We start from the raw sequence: 20,438 nt of genomic DNA on the forward strand, positions 1-20,438 counted from the left end.
GGTGGACAGGTCCGGAACAGCATAATGAGTGTCTCACTGCCAGCCCCTGCAGCCCGAGCGCTCAGAGGGGGCTGGATTCCGAATTAGCCAGCTGCGGTGATGAGGAGACATCACTGTCCCCTGCTTGTCACACTGAACAGGGTGAGTGAAGGGCCGCTGCCACCTCTCCCGGGGGCCGCCGTTTTGTCTCATCATGTGAAGCAGCTGGCGGCGCAGGTGTGCTGCTCCCGGGAGGCAGGGCGCTCGTAGCCTAGGGGCGGGCTGGCCTGCAGCTGGGAGCGGGCCCGAGCGCCCTGGGGGCTGCCTCCTGCGTGTCTCCCTTCTCTGCCAGCTCGGCCAAGGCCGCTGTGGTGTTTTGAGATTAATGCTTGGAGCGAGCCTTCCTTCGTGCAGGGCTTGTGCGACCTCCCCCGGCTGAGGGGGGCGGCAAGATCCCGCCTGCCTCGTCCCGGTGGCTGCAAAACGTCCCGCCGGCAGCGGGGAGCGGTACCCGGCGGGTAACGGCAAGCCGCTGGGGGGCGCCGAGTGGGCGGCCCTTCGCGCGCCATCGCCCCCTCCCGCCAGGCGCCGGCAGCGGCCCCCCCTTCCCGCCAGCGAGCGCCGCGCGCGGGGCGGTGCCATCCCGTCAGGCAGCGGGGCGGGGCAGCCGCGCCCGCCCGTCAGGCGGCGGCGGGGCGGAGGGACGGAAGCCGGGAGGCCGCTGAGGTACCGTCCCTGCAGGGCGGGCGGGAAGTGCCGGCGTGCGGGACGTGGGCCGGGGCATGGAGCGGTGGGTCGGGGCCGCCGGGGGCTGGGGCTCCCTGTGGGAAGCCGGCTGCGGCCGCTGGCTGGGCTGGGAGCTCTTGGCCGCCTGCGCCGTCATCGGCGCCGTGGGCTGGCTGCTGCGGCTGCTGGAGAGGAGGCCGGGCGGCCGTGAGGCGCCCGCCGCCATCTGCTCCCCGGCCCCGCTCTCCTCCTCGCCGCCGCTCTCTGCGGGGAGCCGGCGCCGCCGTGGGAGCCGCTCAGGTGAGAGACGCGGGGGGCGGCGGGGGGATGCCTCTGGCCCTGCGGGGGGCCCGATCAGCAGCGGGCAGCGGGCCCCGCCCGGCGAGGCCTGCGGCCGCTCGGCCTCCCGCCCCTCCTGCCGCCGCGGCCCGGGCATCTCCCGCGGGCGGAGCTCGGGGCCGGGCCCCGCCACCCCGGGCCCCTTTGTCATGGGCGCCCCCGCGCTCTCCCGCGGCTGCGAACGCGCGGTCGCCCCGTTCCTGAGGGATCGGCCTGGTTTCCCCCGCCCTTGCCGCGGCTTTCCCGTAGGTTATTCCGGGTCCGCCTTGCTGGCCCTTCAGCCGCGCAGTCCCTAGCCGTTGGCTAGTTTGGCAACAGGCAGCACAGAGCACCCGATGGCATAGCCACGGCGGCGCTGCCACGGGCAAATCCTGGCAGTCGGGGCACAACCAAAGGCGGGATGCTCTCTCACTTAATTCCTCTCTCGAAAAGAAAAAAAAAAACCAAAAAGAAGTCTCTTTTGTTACATCACATATTTACTGGAGGATTTAATGAGTAGTGGAATAAAATAACATCACGATCCTTAAAAGTCAGTTGTTCGTTCTCTCGTGGTGGTAGTCTTAATTTTTTTGGAAACAGATTCTGCTGTTTCATGCTGATGTGGTAAGACAAGGGAAAATGCATCTCTTACCCATTCTTCCAGATGTTGATTTGGAAGAAGTCTCAAAAGTGTAGTTGTGAAAGCACTTACTGATGTTTATAAAGCCACTAAAGAAGGTAACTTGTTAGACCTTGTGTGCTGAACCAGAAAAGGTAACTGCATCAGTGGTGGCTGTGCTCTGCATCACTTGAAGTTACATAAAATGCATTTTAAGGTTCAAATAATCAGTTTCTGCACCTGCATGCAGCACATGATTGAAGGACTATCTTAAGACTGGCAGTTGCTCTTTGTCAGGTTTGCAAGCCCTGCCTTTTGTTTTGGACAGATCAGGATAGGTGATGTGGTTAAAAATTAATAAATTTTTATTATCTGTGTCAGCTGAAAACTTGATGTCAGAACACACACATGTTTTGTGAAAATTCTATGTTGTTATTCCAACATTTTCCCTGTTTCTACAGCAAGGTTATTTTAGAAAACGCTCGGCGATAACAGTAGCTCCTAAATCAAAGATTGATTTCTTCACTGTTGGTCTGCTTTGTCGTTTCAGTTGTTGATTTAGTTGTGCCTGAGTTACAACGGACACATGAAATAAGTGCTTTTTCTTACATAGATGAGGAAGAAAATCTTAGGTGCTAAGTTCTATCAAAACATGATACCAGAGAAAGCACACTGTCCCGACATTTTTGACTTGACCACAAGCTAAGAAGAAAGATTCTGTGTGTGCCTGCGTATTCTTATGTATGTGAATTACACATATGTAAGGGTCTGCTCTTCGGCAGAATGATGGTGCTGGTTCTGAACCCTAAAAACAGGAGCATGTCCTGAGTTAATTCTTTAAGGTCTTATGTTATGTTGACTCTTGAAGTGTTTTCAGTGGGTTGTTTCTGAAATAAACTCCCTTGCCTCTGATTTTTTTCATCTTTGTTATGTTTTTTTAGTTAAGCAGTCTCAAAGAAAATCCTTACAATAGCAAATTTTGATATTTTTATAATTGACCTCAGGGCCACGTTTTATCCCTTGATTACAACATGCTGGCACCAAATCTATTTTAAAAAAACAGAGGATTAAGAATCCAAAATATGTGAGGAGATCTTTCACATCTCTCTCTGTGGTCTTGTGAGCAAGTCAGATAGTTGTAACAGTGAGGTTGCTTGGAGGTTCAGGAATCATAAGGGAACTAGAATACTCTGGGGAGGTAGCTCAGCAGCATCAGCTGTGGCTTTACTGCAGGTTTTTTTTGTTTTTTTAAGCTGCAATACTCTTCATTTCCCATCATTTCAGTAAGGTTCCTGTTAATATTCGTGAAATATTCAGTGACTGAGGTATGTTCTCTAACCACAAGATGTTTAAAATCGGACAGTCATAAAAAAGAAACAACTCTCAAAGGAAGCAGCCCTCCAAGAAAACAAACCTCCAACTCATGTAACTGTCAAGTTGTAATAATGTTTGAAAACCTACTTGAAGCTTGGTATTAACATATTTTTCCATAGTATTAGAAATGTAATATTTTTGAAGTTAGATTCTAATGAAGATTTTACTTGGTTATATTGACTGTTGCTCAAAGTTATTAAAACTGCTCTTTTACTACTGTATAATAATGTATAAAACTGCTCTGTGTGTTTGGTTTTTTTAATATGTGAAAAATTTAGTTCTTTACCAGCTTGATCCTTGCGTAATTTAAAAGGCAAAATTGTCATGTCTGTTTTGTTGATGTATTTTAGCAATACGTGTGGAAAAATAAAGGATTTTGACTATTTGTGAGGCTATGATGAAGATGCAATTTTGGAATTATTTCTGAGTTTGTACACTGAGACAAAATGAGTAATTAGGATTCAGTACTTGGAACGCTGCATCCCTGCTGTGTTAAGGTGCAGCCATTCACTGTCCAAGCCTCACATTAGTGTCCAAGACCAAGGTTCTTGCCCATCAGAGTGGGTGTTCTGACGTGTTAATGACTGCTCGCACACCCTGCTCATAAAGCAGGAGAGCTCATAAATTATGGTCATTCCTCATAACTGCCAGTGCATCCACAAATGATCTTCTGAGGAAATTTGACTTAAAATTACAGGTGATAATGACTTCCTACCTGGGAGATTGCTTCCTCCCTAACGGAGTAAGATTAGGAGTTCTGTTATTCCAAATCTAACGTGATTAAAAAAATAGAAATCGGTTCATGTGGAAAAGCTGCAAATGTGTGTTCTGGTAGTCTTAAGTCTCATAAACTGAGGCTGGAACCTGGAATTGAAAATAAAGTACTAAAAATGCCATATAAGCCTATCCAAACCAGTATAACCCAGAAAAAGGCTGGTGAGGAAGGAAGGGTCAGTTTAAGGAGGGGGTGAAAGCAGGCTGAAGGAATGTGACAGCCTAGTCGTTCCTGGCCTGAGGCTGTTCTTTCAAACTGGTGTACAGCAGGAAAAAGTCACAGCCTTTGTGGAGACACATGGATGCAGTATCTGATGGAATAACGTTAAAGCTTCCTATGTTCTTGAGCTGCCCAAATCCTGTATTTTTCAGTTGTGTTTTTCACAGTAAGAAATTTTGTGTTGGCATCGCATTGGTTTTAGTATCTTCTTGCTGACCAGTGCACAAGCTGTTAGTGTGTGGATTAGGTGACCTGGGGGACTTCTGGTATCATACCAGGGAGAAGGATTTTCCTTTGAAAATGGAGAAATACTTCTAGCTCCCACTTGTTGTGGGAGAGGGAACTGTGAAAAGATCAGCTGTTCTCGTCTTCTGGTGTTTGCTCTCAGAATGGGGGCTGGGAAACAACATGTTGTGTAAATAGTTCCAGCTTTGTATCATAGCCAGAGGTAGACTCCCATGGTTGCTGCATCATACTTATGCCTTATACTTTTGTCAGGTAGAAGTTCTTACGGAAATAATAGAAAGAGTGTTGTGCTTTTAGCTGTAGGTGTTGCCTAACTGGAATCTCTTACTGGGGCTACCTAGTCGGCATGTTCTTGTATTCCGTGATGTGGACAGATCGTGCCTTTCTTGGCAGGAATCAAGTATTTCTCAGCCTGTCATACATTTTCATGCGTAAATATTCTGGATTGATTTTTGACTTTAAAAGAAATTTGTAAAGGACAAATGAGAATAAAATGTAAACTGTACATATCTTTCAAGTAGTTGTGAGAGGAGGAAAGTAACTCTTGGTGTAAGCCTTACAGCTTAAAAATGTTTTTAATGTGTTGGTTTGAAAAGTATTTTGTCTTCTCTGCAACTGCAATAATCTATTCAGAATCAGAGAAATTGTTATGAGACACTTTTTTCCTTGTTTTTAACACAGTTTTTAAATAGCAGAAAAAAGTAGTGTTGTTCTTTACAGTTTTTCTCTCTGTCTTTAACCTTTCCTATAGGTGAAATAACAATGGATGCAATATTATCCCGATTGAAGCAGCTCACCCCTGATGAGCTTAGAGAAGAAATTGTAAGAGCAGGACTGAAATGTGGGCCTATTACCTCAACCACTAGGTTTATTTTTGAAAAAAAATTGGCTCAGTCATTGTTGGAGCAGCAAGGAGCGTTGGAGGAAAAAGGATCTGCTGTATCAGAGGAGGCTTCTGGAAATGTCCCATCTGATAGCAGCCAGGCAGAAGCACAAACGGGTTTGAAAACTGTGGCAGTGAATCACAACGGTCATGGAAGCGTTTCCGAAGATGTAGACTTTGGGTACTGTGTAGGTCTGAACCCTCCAGAAGAAGACTCCGTGATGCACACAAACTGTTCAGCTCCGGTCTGTGGAGCAGGATGTATTGATTCACAAATTAGTACTCGGAGCCTGTCCAAAGATCCTCCACTGTTCTATGGTGTTTGTCCGGTTTATGATGACATATTGGCAAGGAATGGTAAATATTCATTTGCTTTATTTCCAACGATAAACATTTTACAATCATGTCTAAATGGGTCTTCTGAGGTGTAGAAACAGTTAAAGACATTCCAGGTGTTCTGCAATAATAGTTGATAGACATGAGGATCCCCTGCTCCGTGTAGCTCAGCTGGAGAAAATTATTTCCTACTGCTACTCTCATAGACAATCCTGTGCCTTTAATCCCTCTCATGAATAAAAAGTAATCCTACAAATAAACAACGGAAGACCTATTTATACTGTCATCAGTTGAAGCTTAAATGATCTTTTCTAACAGATTTTGTACTTTCTTTTCTATCTTCATGTCAAATGCTATCTAGAGGCATCAGTCATTCTTCACATATTGATGAGTACTGCAATAAGGAATTACTAAATTACCTAGTGTCAGTATTACAGTAGTGCATAAAGGATCTTTTACTCTGAGGCAGTGGTAAATATTCTTTCTGATAAAAAGTATATTCAGATATCTTAATTTGAACAAGTTAACATTAATGCAAAAGGAGAGGAAGGAGAAGGATTTGATTAATATCTAAGGTTCTGTGTGGAGGTCTTAATGTTGTGACAGTGGATCACTTACACAGTTGACTGTGGGCGGTAGAACATGGAGAGTAATGCAGGGTGAATAAGCTCTGAGTTTGCATTTCAGTCGGGATGTTAAACACGTGCTTGTTGGAGCTGGCCCATCTGTTCAAAAGGGACATTCAGATACTGATGGGTACAAACAGCCAAACACTGTACACACGTACCACCTGATGTTAGCTGGAGTGTGTAAAATTCTTCTATCCGAGAGAGAAATTTTAGAAGGAGTTTTGATTCTTTTGCCATGTTTGGTAGAGAAACAGTTTGTTGAGGCCAAAGCTGAAAGAATTTTGTAGTCTCTTTCTAGGACCAAATCTGAGATTGTTGGAATAGCTTAACTTTGATTGTACTTTGTTGCAGAGAGAATACATGTTTATGAAGATAAAAAGGAAGCTCTCCAAGCAGTTAAGATGATTAAGGGTTCCCGTTTCAAAGCTTTTTCAAACAGAGAGGATGCTGAGAAATTTGCTAAAGGAATCTGTGATTATTTCCCATCTCCAAGCAAGTCCTCTTTATGTTTGTCTCCAGTGAAAATGGGACCATTTAACAGAGGTAAGTGAGGGTGGTCGTCTGTGTACAGTAGGTGCGATATACAGTCTGTTAACTTTTTCTGAGAGAAGCAGCAACAACTTAATAACTAACACACTAGTAACAGCAAAAAATTGCAAGGGTGAAGCATCTTAATAAATGAAGTCCCTTTAGAGTGGTGGTGTTTAAGATAAGCTGTGAACAGATGTTAGATCATAGCTCTAGAGCTTACTCACCACATAAAATTGCTGTATAAATAGATAGGACAACCAATACTTAATTATATTTTTTCTGTGAAATAAGTTAGAAACAGGCAATAAAAAGCATATCTTAATTTTTTTAATTCAGATCTGGTTCTGTTTCTGTATAAAATGATACTGTCACTGGAGAAGTCATCCTTAATGTTAATTGATGTGCTTTTCCAAGAAAGGAGCACCAAAGTCTAGATACAGAAATAAAAAAAAGAAGTAAAGTATGTTGGAGCCCTGCTATTTCCTTTGTAAAGAACTTCCACAGAAGTAAGTCAGAGCCCCAGCAACCTATGGAAAGACTGCTTTTTGTGTTTTAAAGCATAAGGTTTGGCCTTCAGTGTATGGTTTCTATGGTCTGTGTTACGATGAACTGGTTACTTTTATAAGCAGTTGTCATTGTTCTGGTTTGCATGAATTCTACACAAAAAGATGTTGCTATTCTTCTAAAACTGAAATATTGGTAATGGCCTGCATAGATGTGTTGCTTAGTAGTCCATGATTATATTTGGTAGGATTTGATTTTACTCATGGACTTCAGGTTTTTCAGGTTTAGTAAGACACTGATAAAATTGCACAGTATATTAAAACTGTACTTAATTGTTAAGTCAGTTCGTGAGTTCAGAAGTAAAATGGTAAACACTGATCATATTTCACAGTGTTCCCAGTAGCTAAAAGGACTCAGTAGTCATAGAACTGCAAAAGCAGTTTTAATATTCAGAAAATTCTTATTTCTTGTTGAATTTTGCTTTTAAGTTTGGATGGAAGCAAGTTGGTAACTAAAATTCACTAGTCCTTACTGAAGTCTGAAACAGTTTTACAAGATGATTAAGTTATATTCTCCTCCCTCCCTATTACTAACTACTAGTATTTTTAAATGTCTTGTCATTGGCCTCAATTTTTTTTACCTCTGTACATTAAAGAGCCCAAAGTTAATACATATTTTAGATTAAAAGCTTATTTTTTGTCTGGGCATGAAAATAGTGATCACTGAGAAGAATGTATCTAGAAACATGTTACTTGTGTTTTGATAGATGGCTTGTGCTCCCCCGAGACTGAAACTGCTAACAAGGAGAGAGCCAACAGTTACAAAAGTCCACGTACTCAAGATCTTACTGCTAAACTTCGGAAAGCTGTCGAGAAAGGAGATATAGCAACGTTTTCAGAACTTATTTGGAGTAACCCGCGCTATCTGATTGGGTCGGGAGACAATCCAACAGTTGTACAGGTAAAAAAACTAAAATGGAAAACCCCAGTTTCTGGTTTAGTGACTCAGCTTTGAGGCCTGACAAGCAGAACTGGAAGGAATGTTGTTTCCTACTCTTCCTTCGGGATACCTTGTCTCCCCTAGTGCAAAGTTTCTGACTGTTCATTGATAGTAGGTGAAAGCTAAGAGAAACACGGCAGTTATCTGTCTTGGGTAAGTCACCCATCATAACTGAGAGCTGGCTTTGCCTCAGAAGAGCTAAAGACTCTAAGTATGCAATTCTTTAGGGGAAGAATAGTTTTATCCAGTAGTGAAAGAATACTCTTGTCTTTATGCAGTATTGATCTCCTCCAATAAACAGAATAATTGTAAGGAACGGGGCAGTGCCTAGGCTGTAACGAGGTGTTCCTACAGCACTGCCTACCTAAGCACCACCGTTCCACTTCAAAACGTGCTCTGCATCTGCAGTCCACCTGTAAGGTATTGGTCCGTAGACGCTGGCGATCTTACTTTGACAAATGACTTCTATCAGACCAGCTTTGTGAAGTTGTTGGAATTTTGTATGCAGTATGTTACAGCAAACTGGATTTGATGTATACACACCCATTTTCCTGCTGTTTTTGCACATTGAACTTCTGATCTCCTTTTATTCTGCGCTATTTTAATATAGCTTTTTTGCCACATTTTTTTCCCAAGATGTGAAAAAAAGGACTATAGCTGCGTGTAAAAATAATTTTGTTAATTGTAAGAATAATGTAGGTATAAAAATGCATGTCTTTACGATATCATATAATTCACTGTTATGTGAATAGTTCTGAACGTAGTTTTGTAAATATCTTTTCCTGATAAAATATTAAGAAACAAAAATGTAAATGAAAGACTCATTGTGGGAACCTTTGTATTTTCACTGTTAAATCAGTTAAGCGTATGGGTGTAAGAAAGCTGTTTAGATTTCAGTTCATTCTAATGTTTGCCTTTTTTTTTTTTTTTTTTCCAGGAAGGGTGTCGGTACAATGTCATGCATGTTGCTGCCAAGGAGAATCAACCTGGTATCTGCCAGTTATTACTGGACACTTTGGAAAATCCTGAATTTATGCGACTTATGTATCCAGATGATAATGACACTATGTTGAAGAATCGCATCCAGTATATTGTTGACCTTTACCTTAATACACCAGATAAAATGGTAAGATTTGAATATTTGCCAGTTTATTAATATTATGGAAACAACTGGAAGGTGTTAAGGATGCGTAAGGGAGAAGAAAAGAGAATAGAAGGGGACATTTCATTTATGAGTTTTGTGGGTCTCAAAATAAAATACGTGGGATTGACTTTATCATGATTCCAAGTGCATGTGAATTTCTCCCTTTTTCCCCTCTGCAGGGATTTGATACTCCACTGCATTTTGCCTGCAAGTTTGGGAATTTGGACGTTGTTAATGTGCTTACCTCACACCCCGCTATTGTAAAAAATCCAAGAAACAAGTATGATCAAACTCCAGCAGAAGTAAGTCTCTCCATGTCCACAACAACCCCCCAAATGTTATGCCTAATCAATATTTTTCAAGTTCAAACATACTGCCTGTTGTTGATAGAAGGCTTGTAGTAAGACACTAGTGTCATCATTAGACTGTAAATCTTTGATTAACATTAAAAATATTTTATGTTAATTGTGTCTGGAGAGAAGTTCTAGATTTTATGATTCACTGCCTTTTCTTGACAGCATACATTTTATGGATGTGGATATATATTAGTGGTTTGTTCTGCTGCACATTAGAAGTACTGGGTAGGGGCCAGTAACGGGACTATTCAAAAAGAACACACATTGCAATTGATTTGAGATTGATGTCTTATGCTTTTTTAACAAACAAATTATATTAACAGGTCGTTTGTGAAAGAAGCAAGAATAAATCTGCAGAATTGAAAGAAAAACTAAGAGAATACTTGAAAGGTCTGTATTCAGTGTGTTGTACTGTATCAGGCCTGTATTTTGCTCTTGGCTGTCTTCTGTTTGCTTTCTGTAGTGTTCCTGGCTGTAAATGGTGCTACTGTACAGTGCTGTGAAAACCAAAGAGGAGCTCTAAAACTGACAAGGGACCTAAAACTTTTTGTCTTGTAAACTACGTGGCCAGAGCCCTTCCTGTGTGGTCACGAGGTTATCCTCATGGTTCTGTGGTGTAGGCACGGCCCTTATTTTGTTCCGCCAGCCTGAAGCAGAAAGTTCAATCTAAAAGCAAACAAAAGACCTTTACAGAGCACGAGATTTATTTGCCCACGCTGGGGAGTCGTGTAATTTCTGTGACACAGAACTTCTCGCTGTTTTGTCATGTGTGGGTTTAGGCATTTGCAAAAGCAGGTTTTGAAATTTGTTGAAGACCCTTAGCGAAGGGATATATGGATCACTGCAGGTATTTTTGTATTTGAGAGGGAAGGGAGATGTACTAAAATACAGTCTGTAAGCAAGCAAGCAATATTGAAACAGTGAGTTTGAATTACAAGTAGTTTTATTCATGAAATAAAGTCAGATGCTTAAGCGCACGGTGTATTGATATTCTAGGAAGAAGCAGCAGGCTAATGTAGCAAAGTTCTTAAGAAAGTTTTGTATTATTTATTTTAGGTCGATACTACGTACCACTGTTGAGAGCAGAGGACAATTCCTCAGCTCCTGTAATAGGTGCGCCGTGGTCACCCGATCAGATAGATGACAGCCCCCAGAGAACTTTACCTAAATATACTGGCAGCCCCAAAGACCCAGTGTTGTCGATAAGAGCTTTCGCAGGCCCCATGAGCCCCTCAAAGGTAAGGAGAGAGCTTTGTACGACTCTTAATGCCTATTTTTATCCTTTTTATTAATGAAGAACCATTAGAAGATCCACGCATGGTTCATTGTGTGGTGTAGTTTGCTCCTGTTACAGATTTTGGAGCCCTTTTTCTTGAAGAGGTGGATCTTCCTATAGAGAAGGAGACACACAGAAACGTGTAAATATATTTTATTGCTGAAAACAGAAACCTCTGGTATCAAAAAGAAAGTTGTTTTCTTTTTCCTATTGGAATCTATTCAAAGAGCACTCTTTGACAGACCTTTCATTGTCTTACAGATAATTGCTCTAACTTGCTAATCTGAAACAAAGGCTTTCCATGTGGCTACGAAACGGGTTTAAAAAATTCTTGACTATGTCTTTATCTCATTTCTAGAAATTGACATTGGATGTTAGAAGCAGTTTATCACCTCTGTTTGTTGAATTAATATATTTTTCTAAATGGGAAAACTGATGACCAGGTAGTAGGTGTTGGGGTGGTTTTGGAAAAGTATTGATTCTGTAGTAGAAAAGCAAACCCTTCCATTTTTAGGAAGGATACTTAGATACCAGTTAAATCCATTATAAACTTACAGGCATTCTTTGACTCCTTTGTTTAATATGAACATGCGGGAAGTATGACAGCTTTAGAAAAGGTGAATAAATGCAGTTGAGGACTTCCGATCGACTGATGCTTGAATTCTTCAGGACTGAGTTTTACCAAATTGCTTAATGCTTTTTCTTCTAAATGAGCTTGTTTGTCAATTCTCTGTTCACCTGACAGAAGTGTAAATAAATTTTATGCTCTGAAAAATTTTACTTAGGATGCAAACAGTGCATGATTTTGATTGCTGACAGATACTTTTAATGTCTGAATGTAATTCTTAGTCATTATTGCTGATTCTTGTCATAGAGAGTTTGGGAGTTTGCAAAAATCCATTAGTTGACTCCCTTTAGGAGGTCAAATTCAAACTTGGAAATAGCCAGAAAAAAAATTCTAATAATGGCAGTAAGCCTGTGGAATTAAATATATACATATAAAAATAATACCTTTGCATCCTAGAAACCAGTGACCATGGCAAAATTACAAGACATACTTCTGTTTTCTGCTGTACACAAATTAAAACCAGGCAGCATTGGCATCTGTACAGTTTACTTTAAGATGGCTTTACGTTATGGTATTACTCTTTTAATAAGTAGTTATGAGATCAAAGTAACCAGTAATACTGGGAGGAGTAACTTTAGATCCAAGATGAGATTTTTCATAGCTAGAGTTGAGCAATACTTGTGGCAGAACTTCAGTTGTTTAGATGAGGATGGCACACAGCTATATGTCTTCTAGACCTATAGGCAGACATTTAGCCAGCACTGAGTTAACTTCATATTCTGTGGGGGTAGGTTTTTTTAATTATTTCTGGTTTTTTTAAAGGCTGAAGAATTTCGCAGGCTTTGGAAGACTCCACCTCGAGAGAGAGCTGGCTTCTTTCATAATGTCAAGAAATCTGATCTGGAGAGGGGTGTCGAAAGAGTTGGAAGGTATCTAAAAGAGTATCAGTATGAAAAATTAGCAACAGTGCAATTGCAAAGACAAATTGCAGTGCAAGAGCAAAAGACTTGTGCTGAGAGTACAGTTACTGCTTACCGATCAGTATCTTGGGGCAAAAGTTACTGGCAGAAATACTTTATGAAGTATATTATAGTTGGATTTTAACTGTGTTTTTGTGTAAACCAAATGGCTACAATGTGAGACCTAGCTTTATTTCCAAAGCTGAGAAAGCTATTTTAACTGTTACTGATGGTGGGTATAGATAGCTTTTCTCAAACATGGACTTGTAAAATGATGCATAGCCTACTTTTGCTGTCAAATCGAGAGGTTGTCAAAAAGTGCAGAACAAAAAGATCCTAATACCAGTGTGCTGGTCTGTGAAGCTGTGTGTTGTGGTATGTGTCCTTGCTGTTAAAATACCGTGTATCAGCAAGACACAGAAAAAACATACTTTCTTAAAAGCAGATTAGAGTTCTTCCTTTAAAAGAACTGCTCATGTCTTCCTACCTTCTCCCATTCCCACATAGAAAAAGCTACCGAATGGAGAATCGGTCACATTACGCCTGCATCAGTGGGGGTTCATCTCCAGCTGATGTTTAGATAGTCAGCTTGAAAATAGCAATATGTGTGGTGTTAAGTGTAAGAATAGTAGATTAAATTTGAGCAATGTTCTAGAAGGAACCAGATGATACTGTGTTTGCTAAGGATGTGTACATGGCTTTTGTAGACTGTTGATTGTTGCGAAATTGTGTTGCCTAGTTGCACGTTTGTACTCCTATTAATAGCCGATAATATGTGTTCAGAAAAGTTATTGTCAAACTAATAATTATGTCTTCACAAATGATTTGTTTTATTTTATTTATTGCAGGGAGTTAGCTCATGAACTGGGGTTCCCGTGGGTTGAATACTGGGAATTTCTGGGCTGTTTTGTTGATCTGTCTTCCCAGGAGGGGTTGCGAAAATTAGAAGAGTACCTGAGTCATCGGGAAATGAGCGAAAAGGCTCAGCAAGAAACAGGGGAAAATGAAACCTGCAATAGATATAAAACTCCACATCCTTCTGGTAAGGAAAGGAAAAATGCTATAAACAACAGGTTGTACCTAGGGAGAAGAGGGAGCAAAAAAGCACGGTGCCCAGGGGAAGTAGTATTTCCCTGTTGTGGTTGCTGTTATTAATGTTATCCAAACAGCCTGATTGTGCTATTGAAAAAGTAGCTAACAACACTGCGAATGCAGGAGGATTAGAACAGACCTCGTTAGATGTTCTTTATCTTTCATACAAAGTACTTCATTTGACTGTAGCCCCCAGATGAAATTTCTGTAAGGAAGCCTCTGTCTTCAGTATGTCTTTACTCAGAGCACTTGGGAATTTGTCTTGAGTATAGAATTTTGTAATCCACAAATATGGAATAAATAACTTGTTAAAATAAAAGAGTAATTCTTTATAGCTGAGGGTGAAAGACACACTGAACAAAATCCAGGAAAGCTTTTTAGGCCACTGCTTGCCATGTGTTTATGGAAGGCACACGCTAGTCCCCAATCTTTGTGCTCCTTCTCTCCTGTGCGATTCTGGATCTGAAGGGGCTCTGGTTCCGGGATAAACCTGGCCTGCCAGGACCCTGAAGGATAGTCATCGGGCTCGTCGTCAGCCTTTGTGCTTTGAACGAGATACAAACTTAAGCTGTTCTGGACTAGTACCATTTTCCTGCTCTATTCTGCTTCATCATGACTTTGTCCTTTGTTGCTGGTGAAGGACTGAGGTGGGGAGTGTAGGAAATACAGTTCTCAGATGGATATAAAAGGTTATTTGCAAAAAAGGTAGAGCCGTAATGCTGTCATTTTGCATTTGTAGCTTTAGTTAGGTTAGTTCATGCTGTTGTGTAAAAAATGTAGAAAGGGCTTCAAGAAATAGCGTAAAGCGTCCTACTTTATTTGATTGGCGTTCTGTTGAAAGTCTTTTTATGTGTTGCTCTTCTTAAAATTGTTTACAGGCAAGAGTAAAAAGTGCTGCAATTCTATTTCTGTTGGCGCATTTTTGGATGAGGAGGATGATGACATGAGCTTAGAAGAAATTAAAAACAGACAAAATGCAGCACGGAATATCAGCCAACCTATTGTGTCCAAAGAACCCAGCATTGACGCTATTGGAGATGCTGAGTGCGATATCTTGTCGATGGAGCGTACAGCAAACATCATAGAGACGTCGGACCACCCCAGGCACTATGAAAAGGCAGCTTCTTCCAGCAAAAATGGATTTTGTAATCCTGTGTCCAGTGAAAGGGTAATTAGTGACAGAACGAATTTGCATGATGGAGATGAATGCTGTGTGTTACCTGTTTGCAATTTAATGTCAGAATTTCAAAGCCTGTCGTTCCAAGAACAAGAGGGTGCTGGAGAAGCCAATAAAATGGCTGGAAAAACTGAGCACAAGAGAATTCTGGCTGAAGGAATGAGTCAGGTGAGAATGCCCAAGGACCATCTGGATAAGACCTGCTATGCAGTTTCTCTGGCAAGTTCTGAGCCAAGTGTTACAGGTGAACCTGGAGAGACCAAGCTAAGGACAGAACAGAGAATACCACTAGAGGAGAGACTGTCCGTGGAATCTGGAATTCGGACTAACGAGGCACAACAACGTCAAGAACTTTCTTCCCAGAAATTTATTTTGAAGGTTTCATCCACAAATGACAATCCTAAGCAGTCATTCCTGCTCGGGTAAGAATTGTCTTCCTTAACATTTATTTGCCTTTTGGTTTCTGTATGCAAAACACAATGTTTTTTATATCATTAACAGCAAGGTTGAGATGATGGGATACTAAGCAACACTAGGTGCGCTCAGCCTTGAATGATCATCTTAAATGCTTCACTGCTTGTACAGTGGCTTGTACAGTTCTCTTGCAACTAGGTAACTGAATACATTCTCTAAAACAGGAGAAGAAAAGTCTTTGTTACCAAACAGTTTCAGTTAGCTTTGCTGTTTACCGTTCATCCGACAGGCTAGTGACTTCGGGATGAGCCTGACTTAGAGTAACAAAGTGTTTACTACACTCTTGGGATATCCTCAGATTAAATTTTCAGAACTTCTATTTTATGAGACTGCTGTCTAATAACGGAGAGTCATTTATGTGTGGGCCTGCAGGAAAAAGTTCATAGAGAAACTGCTTATGGAGGAGCACAGGCAATTTGTTTGCTTGTATCAAAAATAAATGTTTTGGGTTTGGGATGTTTTTATGGCCTGAACAAATCCATAGTTCTCTTTATATTCTAGGGAGTGGCCGTCGAAGCTGGACAGCGATGTCTTCGCAGCCATAGAAGCAGTAGAGATCGATCCACAGAAATACCCGACCATTTTCAAATGGAAACAAGCAGTGGAGTCGTACTCCTCCTCTGACAGGCAAAGGTATTTCCGCAAATTCAGTCGAATGAGTTGAAATAAAATCTTCAGCGGGTCAGCTGCAGAACGTTGCTCACAAACCCCTTGTTTTAAATATTCAACTCTTGTTAGCTATTCGTGGTGCCAAGGCTTGCTCGGTCAGGCCCCGTACGCTGTCAGTGCTACCTCTGCCACAGGCAAAGTGACACCCGAGAGTGCTCCGTGTGTCAGGTTTTGACTGCAAAAGTGAGATCTAACAGTAGATACCAGCAAGTCTCTCAAGAGACAGTTATTTTCAAAAGCTTTTCAATAAGCTGTGTGAGTGCGTGTCTTTCATAGCTGGGGGTGGGGTGGGGTTTTTTTACCTATTTTTAAAACCCTTGTAAAATATCTTCAGTTTATAGCATGTTTTCTGTGGTGGCTCGTCTTAAGAAATTGCCTCACTTATAAAAGAAAGAACTGATGCTAGAATCAGCCTTTGGTTATTCTGCATTCTTTATTGTCTTAGTTGTCTTGTTCAAGATAAGATTTAGAGAAAAAGGAAAGTTTTTTACAGAAAAGTGTTTTTAATTTAACAAAGGAAATACTTTGCTTTTGAATAAATTTTAGATACTATTTCTCATTGACTTAAGAAAAGCCTGACACAATATACAGAAAAATGGTATTACTGCTGTGGCACCCGAACACCGATACTATTTTTAAAAGGCGAGGGGAAGTCGCACTCAGCCACAGCAGCAGCTGCACGCGGACCCAGGTCAGGTCAGCTTCGGCCGTGATGCCCTTTTCTAAAGGGGGCGGTGGACTAAAATTGACCCGTTGCTTCACAAGCGCCCCTTCTTTTCTTAACAGTTATTTTGGGGCAAATGACATCTTACTGACGAGGGAGCATGTCTGCATGTAACACCGTGCGCTGTCGCTGGTTCTTCTTGGACCCGTCTCTTATCAGTTAAGATTTTCCCCTGCTGGTGCATTATTTCTGAGGTCCACCAGCGGTACTGAGCAAAAGCACTGCTCTCCTTATTGCAGCTTTCTTATCAAAACACAAAACGGCTTCTCGTTTCTTTCAGTTGGCCAAGTCCAGCGCTGAAGGCAAGATTTAAGTCCCAAACCATGGCTGCTGGCCTTCCACATGCTTCAGGAAGAAACAGCCCCGTACCAGGAAGTCCAGGAAAATACAGCAGTGCCGCCTCGTTCTCTGCAGACCCTGGGAGTCCCGGGCGCTACAGTCCGGCTTGTGTCAACCACAGGCTGTTAAAACTGCGCCATTTTTCAGAGCCTCCTGCCCACTGAAATACAATTTATCTTCCTGGAACTTCAATTATATTTTCATTGTTAGAGTGGAGGAAAAAACGACAATGTTACTGAAGTGACATGAGGTTTGTATTTGGCTATTTATTTTTCCTCAATTGAGGACAACTGTATGTTAAAAAAAAAAAAAAAAAAAGAATATATGTCTTTATGCCATATTCAGGATAGATTACTGGTGATACGCAAGAAGTTAGTGACAGTCAGTGCAGTTGTCCAGTAGCTATGAATTAACCCTTGTTGCCAGTAAGGCAACCTTTCCCTAGAAATGGTGGTATTTACTGTCACCAGTTGTCATTATCGTGATGAACCCGTTAGCCCTCAATTGTGTTTCTTCTGCTTGGACAGTCTGGAGGGAGCACCGCACCAGCGCAGGGAGATCCTACGGAGGGAGCTGAGGGCAAGAAGTAAAATGTTCTTCCACTTGCAGGGGGAATGCTCAAGGTGAAAAGCCTGAAACAAAGCCTGGGCGAGGAGGTGACCCATTTCCAGTGCTGAGTGCGAGTGTGAAAACCTGTGTGTAAACAAGGGCAGTGGTCAGAGCCAGCAGGGCGGGCAGACAGTGGAATACACACACACACACACACGCAGTTACATACATGTGTGTACATATGCATATATTTACACAGAAATCCTTCAGTCTTTGCTTGTTCTGAGGATGTTAAAAATGCCGTGATATACTGAGTGCTTTAGTAAAGGGGCACTATAGAAATGACTAGTATTCCTTTAAATGTTAGTTTGAAGATTAAAAAATATGTAAAAATTAGCTGGTCTTTTTCCCACAGAAGCTTTTAACATTAGCAGATTTTAATAGTTATTACACAGAAGCACATCAGCAATAATTTCAGTGAATTTACCAGCAAGATACCTTAACGGTCCTTTGTAATATCTTAGTGGTAGTGACCCATGATGTGGGTCCTTATTTCCTGGCTGTAAAGAGAGAGAGGAGTAAGGACTAAAAATATTTTTATTGAAATCTAAGCTTTTACTATGTCTCTAGTCTTGATGTGGTAATGAGTTTTTGTTACAGCAGTCAATAATTTTATTCTTTAGCCTTCTGTAAGAATGACTTGTTTCGACAGCACGATGCTGAGAGTGAGGAACTCGTTTCAAAACTCAAAGAGTTTTCCATGGCAAGCATTGCTTGCAAGGCAGCTGCCAGAAACAGAGGTCTCGGGTGTTGATAGCTCTTTAGTAAAAAAAAAAAAAAAAAAAAAAGAATGAAACAAAAAAAAAAAAAAAAAAAAAGAAAAACCTATCAATGGTTACAAGGTAAATCTGAGGAGAAAATGAGAATGTGCCGAGGCTGTGCTGGTAAGAAGGGCTGGGTTTGCAGTCGGGGCTGGCACACGGTACGCGAGGGAGCCCGCAGCCGCCCTGGGTGCCGCTGGGGCAGTGGGGCAGGCGGCCCGCTCCCAGCGCTGATGGCCTGATGGCCGTTGCATGCTGCAGTGACTCTCCTACACAAACTGCACACCATTCAGTAGGTTCCTGATTTGGTACAAACCGAAAAAACTGCACTTAATGCTTTTGCAGGCTTAATAGTGCCTTTTGTAACATAATTTTTTAATTAGATTTTTGTTCTTTTCAAAGTTTTTTAGAAAAAAAAAAGTGGCATCCACTTACTAAGGGCACATAAAATAGTTTTTCTCTGGGCTTTCTGAACGGAATGTATTTTCATGTGTGTGTCTCTCTCTCTAAGTTTGATTATTTGGTGCGATAGCTCTCCGCTGTGGGAGAGCATTCCTATTTTAGAAATTATTCTTTTTAAAAAAGGCTTACTTAGCTCTTTATAATTAAGCCTATTTCCAATGAGCTGGACATTAGAAAGAGCTCCTTTACACAAATGACTGTCATTCAGTGATATTCCAGACAACTGGCTGGGGGTGCAGGGGAGGGGGGGGGGGGTGTCATTCTTTAAGAGAAAAACAACCAGCCCAACCGTAACTGCTGTGTTACCAAGTGTATGGGCTTTTTCGTAAGGGTTTATTTGGTCAGGGGTTTTTGATGCAGCAGGTGCTGTAGTCTCGAACAACTTTTTTAGCTCCCAAATTCCTACAGTTTTACTTTAAAGGGTTCGTGGTTTTTTTCCTTTGGTTTTGGGGATATTTTTTTTTTAGTTTAGTTTCGTGATTTTTAATAATTTAATGTAAATTATATTTTTGTCATTCTGGAGAAATCAGTCCTATGATGAATAATTGCCTAATACCATGTTAAAGCCAAATCCGTGTGGTAGGGAAGTTGCTGTGCATGCAGCTGCCGTTTTCCACCTGGGTCCCTCAGCTGTCACACGGCACCTTTGCCCTTTTGATTGAAGTTTGTTACAGAGCCGGGAGCCTGATATTAGCACTCTAGTACTTTGTCCTTTTTTACCTTTATTATGCTTTGCTTTCTTTTTTTAATATTTAAATGTATAATACTGGTATGTACATGGACAGACACACACAACCCCACCCCTCCACCCCCCCAGCACCACCACCAGGCCCTTGCCTTTCACTTTGTAAAAAAACTTTGGTTTTGGTTTGGTCAAGGAATTATTTTTTTTTTTTAGCTGTGTTATATAACGTGCATTAGTCCAGCTGTACTGCATCCTAACAATAGATTTACTTCAGCTATTAAAAAAACCCCAGCAATTTATGTAGCTATTTGATTGTTCATGATTGCAAAGAAAGCTCTTCCAGGCCGAGCCTGTGGAGAAACTAAATCACATTGATATTGCCTGAATTGTTTTCTTGGCCAAAAGCTCACTTACAAAGGTGCAGGAGGTTAGTTGCGTTGGGGTTTTTTTTAGTTAGCTAAGTGTCATGTTAAAAATACAGAGTTACCCTGCTTTCTATTAAAAAATAAATTAGTAGCTAAAAGTGGCACACTGGTTAGTGTATAGGCGTGGTGCTAAGTAGTTGGGTTGACACCATGACTCTAATTTGTCAAATCACTAATTTGCCCAGGCCTTACTGACACAAATGCAGCGTGTGTGTGTGTGCACAGTGATTATGCCACTGAAGAATAGTCTCAATATGTTTGAGATGGGAAGTCACAATACTGTAAAAGTTATGTATGTACTTAATTTTACATTTCATACTTCCCTCCTACAACTGAAGTGTCACGGGAAGTGTTGTTAATGTCTGTACATGTGCAAAGAAGTGTCGTGTCCCCTCCGGCTACCCACTGATAACCTACCTGCTGGGGGGTGGGGAGTAGAGGGCTGTGTATGTGAGCAGATATGTGTATGCACACACACAAATAAAAATGCACAGAATTTTCATCTTACTATCTTTGGCGCGCCTGTTGCACGGGGTGGTAAGTGACACAGGCCTGTAACTCCTCTCTTGTACAGGTTTTC

At 41.6% G+C, this 20,438-nt stretch overlaps 1 protein-coding gene across 2 annotated transcripts; it reads left to right on the plus strand.

Annotated features, from left to right (window-relative positions):
* Nucleotides 1–641: 641 nt before the first annotated feature.
* ANKLE2 (ankyrin repeat and LEM domain containing 2) lies at nucleotides 642–20,365 on the plus strand. 2 transcript variants are annotated; one of them, XM_055796612.1, is made up of 13 exons: nucleotides 642–705; nucleotides 5,008–5,496; nucleotides 6,456–6,647; nucleotides 7,906–8,099; nucleotides 9,076–9,264; nucleotides 9,462–9,584; nucleotides 9,962–10,028; nucleotides 10,695–10,876; nucleotides 12,305–12,411; nucleotides 13,290–13,483; nucleotides 14,412–15,132; nucleotides 15,686–15,817; nucleotides 16,858–20,365. In XM_055796612.1, the coding sequence occupies exons 2-13, from the start codon at nucleotides 5,019–5,021 to the stop codon at nucleotides 17,078–17,080; spliced, it is 2,802 nt and encodes a 933-aa protein (XP_055652587.1). In that variant the 5' UTR covers nucleotides 642–705; nucleotides 5,008–5,018; the 3' UTR covers nucleotides 17,081–20,365. The 2 variants fall into 2 exon arrangements, with proteins under 2 accessions (XP_055652587.1, XP_055652586.1); XM_055796611.1 differs by lacking the exon at nucleotides 642–705 and adding an exon at nucleotides 732–1,005.
* Nucleotides 20,366–20,438: the final 73 nt, after the last annotated feature.

This window comes from Falco peregrinus, chromosome 2, assembly GCF_023634155.1.
Source record: "Falco peregrinus isolate bFalPer1 chromosome 2, bFalPer1.pri, whole genome shotgun sequence".
Taxonomy (NCBI): Eukaryota; Metazoa; Chordata; class Aves; order Falconiformes; family Falconidae; genus Falco; species Falco peregrinus.